This window comes from Henckelia pumila, unplaced genomic scaffold (genome assembly GCF_033568475.1).
Source record: "Henckelia pumila isolate YLH828 unplaced genomic scaffold, ASM3356847v2 CTG_461:::fragment_3, whole genome shotgun sequence".
In the NCBI taxonomy this organism is placed as follows: Eukaryota; Viridiplantae; Streptophyta; class Magnoliopsida; order Lamiales; family Gesneriaceae; genus Henckelia; species Henckelia pumila.
The window spans coordinates 2,891,232-2,899,101 of NW_027331831.1; the positions used below are offsets into that span (position 1 = coordinate 2,891,232).

At 40.0% G+C, this 7,870-nt stretch overlaps 1 protein-coding gene across 1 annotated transcript; it reads right to left on the reverse strand.

The window, feature by feature from the left end:
- Positions 1-6,099: 6,099 nt before the first annotated feature.
- Positions 6,100-6,777, reverse strand: LOC140871510 (uncharacterized). The gene has a single exon (XM_073274045.1). The coding sequence runs from the start codon at positions 6,775-6,777 to the stop codon at positions 6,100-6,102; it is 678 nt and encodes a 225-aa protein (XP_073130146.1).
- Positions 6,778-7,870: the final 1,093 nt, after the last annotated feature.

Genomic DNA, 7,870 nt, shown 5'->3' on the forward strand with positions numbered 1-7,870 from the left:
AGATTAGATGTTTAGAACCGAGGTCTCACACACATAAATCTGCTTGAAACCAACAATTAACAATAAAACTCATAACTAAATTAAGTTTATAAAATACTGTGAGGCCTAGATTCTAATCATAATCTTAGGGTAAAGCAATTGATCAACTCAATTAAACAATAAGGATTAGAACATAAATTTTTTTTTTAAAAAGGGGTTCTCGCTCGATCGGTAAGATCTTACCGATCGAGCGGCCAAAAATAAACCAAGCCTCTGCCCAAAATTATAGGACCCCCGCTCGATCGGTAAAATCTTACCGATCGAGCGGACACAAAAATGTCCAACTCTCTGATTTGGTACTGGGGTGCTCGCTCGATCGGTGAACTTCTACCGATCGAGCGAGATGCTCTGTACCAGAAATAAAACTGGTTTTTTCCTCAAAAATTCAACTCCAACTCAATCAAATACGTTCCAAACATCGTATTCCCATTCAACAAGATATAAAAGTATTCGATTCTAGATTCATACAATCTTCAAAAAAAATCATGCATAAGTTCCAACTAGTTCGACTTATACAAAACAACAGGAGTTCAAAAATACATAAATGACTCCTAACATCTAAGCCTCACTTCTATCATCTCATTCCCGATCTAGCCATGAGGTCTCTGACTTGATCCTGCCCCACCTGTTGCCAAGTACACATACAAACAAAGATAACAGCCGGATAATCCGGTGAGAATAATATTTCCAGTAAAAGAGACTAGCATACAATATCACATAATATATCGAAACATGATATATAATCAAATTCCACATATACCTCAAGTAATTCATTCATTTGCGGAATTAAAATGATATGCATGACTTTAAAACTTCTGGATTATCAGACTCAGATAATCAAAAGGAATTCTTCTTTCTTTCTTCGATTTGGGATCCCGAGGTTAAAATATTCAACAATCATACCGAGCTCCCCTTTCGAGGTGGATGAGGTATATTTTAATCCTCTAGACTCTAGGGCATTATAGTGAGTTAATCGACACTTGTAGTAAATCGCCTACCAGGGCCACTCAACTATAATCTCCAGATCGTCTAATTCAAAATGAATAATCAATCAGCTTAATATGAATGCATATGAAATCTCATGCATTCAATAACAATTCAATCATAAATTCAAATAAGCATATAAACATGCAATATGCGATTTCTTCTAGGACACTCGAATCAATCCGGATTCAAGTTAATCATCCTATTTCATTCCAAAGTTGTCTTATACCTCTTCTCGTCACTTCACACTCTTCAATCTGTAAAACAATAAATCCTCAATTCAATATCAACTCAAGTTCATCAATCGATATAGAAAGACATCGATACTATACCGGCTCAACTCTTCCAAACTGAAAAAAGCTGCAACTCTAGCAACTCCAAGGACTCCCAATCAATCTATCAGAAGAAGTCAAAGATCAATATCAACATTCAACTCTGAAACAAACACCGTTCTAACAATTCAAACGATACTAAATTCAAACTTCAAACTGACGGCATAACGACTATATTCTGACAAATCGGAAATGCAGACAGCATAATATCAATCAAAAGAACTCATCCCAATCAACAATCATCCATTCCAATTTAATTCCAACACATCTCAAAAAACCAAATTTCGAAAATCATAAGAAAAATCATATCAAATCCAATCGTCGCTATTTCTCCGAACCGTCTTAGATATATAATCACAACTATCTCAAGAACATCCTCTCCGAATCTCAATCAATTCTAAAGACATCCAAAAATTCAAACCTCGTAGAAATAAGAAAAACTTACTTCTAAACGGAGCACTCGATGCTGCGATCGCAAGTATCAACTCGAGATTGAATTCCAACGGACTGATCGAGCTAGAACCGAATTCACAAAGCTTGGGAAAGCTTTGGGCGTTCTTCAATGGTGGAGAGGCGACTTGGAGGAGAAGGAGAAGCAATGAGAGGCTTAGTCAACAAGTATAAAGATATAATAAAACTCAATTTTGCGTTTTAGTCCCTTAAATTTCCAAAAATTGCAAAAAGGTCCCTGATCAATAAAAAGTCGGCTTTCGAATTCTGAAATCACTGATTATCTCAAATAAAGTCAATTAAGATAATTTGGGGTGTTACAATTCTTCCCCTCTAAAAATAAATTTCGCCCTCGAAACCAAAGATATCAACTCATATGAAAGAATAAAGAATTCAAGAACAGAATTAAGGACTCATATCAGATAAACAAATCCGGAAATCTCTGCCTTATATCAGATTCTGTCTCCCATGTCGCTTCTTCGACTCCGTGACAAATCCACTGAACTTTCACCAAAGGGATCGATTTGGTTCTGAGCTGTTTCTCCTTTCTGTCAAGGATCTGAATCGATCTCTCGAAATAACTCAGAGTTTCATCAAGTTCGGCTTCGTCAGGTTGAAGAACATGTGAAGGATCGGGGTGATATTTCCTCAACATCGAGACGTTAAATACGTCGTGAATTCCAGATAAAGAAGGGGGAAGTGCTAATTTGTAGGCTAGATCGCCTATCTTCTGTAAAATCTCATACGGACCGATGAATCTCGATGACAACTTTCCTCTCTTCCCAAATCTAACAGTACCTCTAAACGGAGAAATCTTCAAGAATACACGGTCTCCCTGATCAAAAGATAGAGGTCTGCGACGGATATTCACATACTTCGCTTGTCTGTCCTGAGCAGTCTTCATTCTCAATCGAATAATCTTCACCTGCTCAGCCATATCACGAATCATCTCTGGTCCCAAGTCTGAGGACTCAGACATCTCATCCCAGTACAGAGGAGATCTGCACTTCCTTCCGTACAACGCTTCGAATGGTTCCATACCTATACTCGTCTGAAAGTTGTTGTTGTACGAAAACTCCACAAGAGGCAACGAATCCTGCCAACTAGTGCCAAAATCAAGCACTACTGCTCGTAGCATATCCTCCAGAGTCTGAATTGTCCGTTCTGATTGACCGTAGGTCTGAGGATGGTATGCTGTACTCAAGTGCAACCTAGTACCAAGAGCCTCTTGCAGGCTGTGCCAGAAGTGAGAGGTAAACCGAGGATCTCGGTCTGAAACAATCGATCTCGGCACACCGTGCAATCTGACAATCTCTCTAACATACAACTCGGCCATCTGATCGTGATGATATGTCATCCGATACGGAATAAAACAAGCAGAATTCGTCAAACAGTCAATCACTACCCAAATGGCATCGCATCCTCGAATAGAACGGGGTAGTTTCGTGATGAAATCCATCAAGATATGATCCCACTTCCATTCCGGAACAGATAAACTGTGCAGAAGACCTCCCATCCTCTTTCTCTCGGCTTTCACCTGCTAACAGTTCAGACAACGTGATACAAACTTTGCAACATCACTCTTCATCTTCTTCCACAAAAACTGACTCTTCAGGTTGTTATACATCTTTCGGCCTCTTGGATGAACACTGAACCGACTGCAATGTGCCTCTCGCAGAATACTCTGTCTCATCTAAAAAATATCAGGCACGACAATACGATTATTCAAAAATAAAACATCATCCCTGACCTGAAACTCAGACTGGTGTCCAGATCTCACTTTCTCGATCGAATTCTGAATACTCTCATCGGATTTTTGTGCTTCTCTGATCAGCACAAACAACTCTAGCTCGGCCTGGATAGCACAACCTCTGATAGGACTTCTATCCGATTCAAACTCCAATCCAGAATTGCAACACTCTTCAATCAAACGAGACACACCGATGGTCGAAAGAGATAAAGAACAAAGCTTGCGACTCAAAGCATCGGCAGCTGCATTCGACTTCCTCGGGTAATACTTAATCTCGCAGTCAAAGTCCTTCAATAAGTCTAGCCATCTTCTCTGTCTCATATTCAACTCAGACTATGAAAATAAGTATTTAAGACTCTTATGATCCGAAAAGATCTCATAAGACTCACTGTACAAATAGTGACGCCAGATCTTCAAGGCAAAAACAATAGCAGCGAGTTCAAGATCGTGAACTGAATAGAGAGTCTCGTGCGGTTTCAACTGCCTCGACGCATATGCTATCACGTGCTTCCTCTGCATAAGAATACATCCAAGACCAGAATGAGAAGCATCGCAATACACCGTAAAACCTCCAGAACCTGATGGAATAAAAATTATCGGAGCACTAGTCAATCTATTCTTCAACTCAATGAAACTGGTCTCACACTCTTCAGTCCAAATGAAAGGCGCGTTCTTCTGAGTCAGCTGGGTAATCGGCTTCGCAATAGAAGAGAAACCCTGGATAAATCTGCGATAGTAACCAGCTAAACCCATAAAACTTCGAATCTCAGGCACAGAAGTCGGCCTACGCCAGTTCATAACTGCCTCGATCTTGCTGGGATCGACAGAAATCCCATCTCCCGAGATAATGTGACCAAGAAAAATGACTCGGTCCAACCAAAACTCGCCCTTCGACAGTTTGGCAAACAACTATTCGGTTCTCAAAATCTGCAAAACGATCCTCAGATGCTCTGCATGATCAGCATGGCTCTTCGAATAGATCAGGATATCATCAATGAAAATAATAACAAACTCATCTAAAACACGCTGAAAGATTCGGTTCATCAATCCCATAAATACTGCTGGGGCGTTAGTCAAACCGAACGGCATGACAAGAAATTCAAAGTGGCCACACCTCGTTCGAAACGCAGTCTTAGGAAAATCCTCTTCAAGAACTCTCAGTTGATGATACCCAGACCTCAAATCTATCTTCGAATAGATACACGAACCCTGCAATTGGTAAAAAATATCATCTATACGAGGTAAAGGATACCTGTTCTTAACCGTCGCCTGGTTCAATTGGCGGTAGTCAATGCAGAGACGCATAGAGTCATCTTTCTTTCTAACAAACAGAACAGGAGCACCTCAAGGCGATACACTAGGTCGAATGTATCCCTTGGCAATCAATTCTTCCAGCTGCTCCTTCAATTCCTTAAATTCAATCGGAGTCATTCTATACGGAGCTTTAGAAATCGGCTGAGTACCTGACGTCAATTCGATGCCAAATTCAATCTCACGAATAGGCGGTAATCCCGGAATCTCATCCGAGAACACATCAGGAAACTCTCTAACCACTGGTATATCAATCAACTCAGGGCTAGACTTCAAAACATCGACCGCATAAATCAAAAATCCTTCAGCTCCTTTCTGCAACAATCTAGTCATAGACAATACAGAAATCAAAGGAATTCTAGAACGAGAACCCTTACCAAAGAATCTTCACTCGTCTGACATCTTTGGTCTGAAACGGACTATCTTCTGAAAACAATCTACTGTAGCCCTGTACTTAGTCAAAACATCTATACCAACTATGCAGTCAAAGTCAGACAAACCAAGTACAATACAGTCGAACTCGATCAAATTTCCTTCAAAACTCAATCCACAATTCCTAACAAAATTCCTCGAAACAATTCCTCCACCCAAAGGTGAAGTAACAGAAACTACAATAGGTAATGGCTCAAAAGGCAAGGCATGCATCAACACAAATTTCTCGGATATAAAAGAGTGAGAAGCACATGTATCTATCAAAATATTAGCAGGATAATCAAAGATCATACAATTACCTGCAATCACATCATCAGGTGCAGCCTGAGCCTGATCCTCATTCAGAGCATACACTCTCGCATGCTGTTTAGGAGGTTGGTTCAAATTCTGGTTTCCTCCTTGATAATTCTGTTGTTGAGGTCGGAAAGAGTGAACTGCATTCAATTGCCTCTGAGGCTGAGATGACGATCGTGAATCATTTCCACTCTGTGCTTGCTCAGAGCCCCGTTGAGGACAAAGTCTAGCATAATGCCCCGTCTGCTGACAAATATAGCAATTCCCAAATATTCCCCTACACTGGTCACTGGAGTGACGACCTCCACACTTGCTACAAGAAGTACTGGAGGAACCTAAACCTTGACTGTAACTGTTCTGTTTCGAGACACTAGAACTTGAAGAACTGCTTCCTGAGTTCTTAAACTGTTTTCCCTTGGGACGAAAGTAATTCTTCTTATTACCTCCACTACTACCACCTTCAGTCCTCGGTGGTTGATTCTGGTATTGGGACGGTTGGGCCTGAAACTATCTCTGTTGTTGCTGAGGTGCAAACTGATTCCCTCTCTGTCTTATCAGTCCAACTTCCGCACCCTTGTCATGATCCATTGCATCGGAAAAGTTATTTGGCCTTCCGGTATTCACCAGAACAAAGATATCAGGGTTCAAACCGTTAATGAAGTGGTCAGCTTTCGCTTCCTCATTGTCAGAAATGTGTGGAGCAAACCTCAATAGACTGTCAAATTTGGTAACATAATCTTCGATACTTAAATTTCCTTGCATCAAATTTGCGAACTCGGCATTCTTATCCTTACGGTAAGAAACTGGGAAGAATCGTTTATAAAACTCAGTCTTGAACAGAATCCAGTTTATAAGCGTACCTCTGTTCTCCATGGCTTTCTTAGTTGAGGTCCACCATTTCTTAGCCACTCCGTGCAGCTGATAAATAACCAATCTAATTCGCCGGTCATCGGAATAGTCGAGAGAATCAAAAAGCTGATCTATATCATCCAACCAGCCCTCGCAATCCACGGGATTCTTCGCACCTTTCAAGATCGGTGGTCGGAAAGACTGAAACCTTTTCAGTAAGGTTTCCATAGGGGTAGCCGTGGCATCCATCTGATTCTCAACCGTATCGCCCTGGTCATTCTGAGGAGTCACTACAGGTGAAGTTTCAGTCGTAGGAAAAACTGGCGAAGTATTCATGTTCAATCTTCTTCGAGTACCCATCTAAAATCAAAGGGATTAGGACACAGATATCTCAATCTCAAAATTCCAGTGTCCCACAACCTCTGATCTTCTAACACAATTCAAAAGATGGAACTCGGATCCAATGAATGATTATAGTTCATATCTCAATCAATTCATGCTTTATAAATTAAATCACATAATCATGTAATTCAAATAATTCTCAATCACTAAAGCATGTTCGCATCGTATTTAATAAATCAATTAAATAACTCAAACACATGCGAGAAGCCAATACAAGCAAACTCGATCTACCCCGCTCTCTTCTAAATTCAATCCAAGATCTTAACGCTCTGATACCACTTAATGTGAGGCCTCGATTCTAATCATAATCTTAGGGTAAAGAAATTGATCAACTCAATTAAACAATAAGGATTAGGACATAAAAAAAAAAATTAAAAAGAGGTGCTCGCTCAATCGGTAAGATCTTACCGATCGAGCGGCCAAAAATAAACCAAGCCTCTGCCCAAAATTTTAGGACCCCCGCTCGATCGGTAAAATCTTACCGATCGAGCGGACACAAAAATGTCCAACTCTCTGATTTGGTACAGGGGTGCTCGCTCGATCGGTGAACTTGTACCGATCGAGCGAGATGCTCTGTACCAGAAATAAAACTGGTTTTTTCCACAAAAATTCAACTCCAACTCAATCAAATATGTTCCAAACATCATATTCCCATTCAACAAGATATAAAAGTATTCGATTCTAGATGCATAAAATCTTTAAAAAAAAATCATGCATAAGTTCCAACTAGTTCGACTTATACAAAACAACAGGAGTTCAAAAATACATAAATGACTCCTAACATCTAAGCCTCACTTCTATCATCTCATTCCCGATCTAGCCATGAGGTCTCTGACTTGATCATGTCCCACATGTTGCCAAGTACACATACAAACAAAGACAATAGCCGAATAATCCGATGAGAATAATATTCCCAGTAAAAGAGACTAGCATACAATATTACATAATATATCGAAACATGATATATAATCAAATTCCACATATACCTCAAGTAATTCATTCAATTGCGGAATTAAAATGATATGCA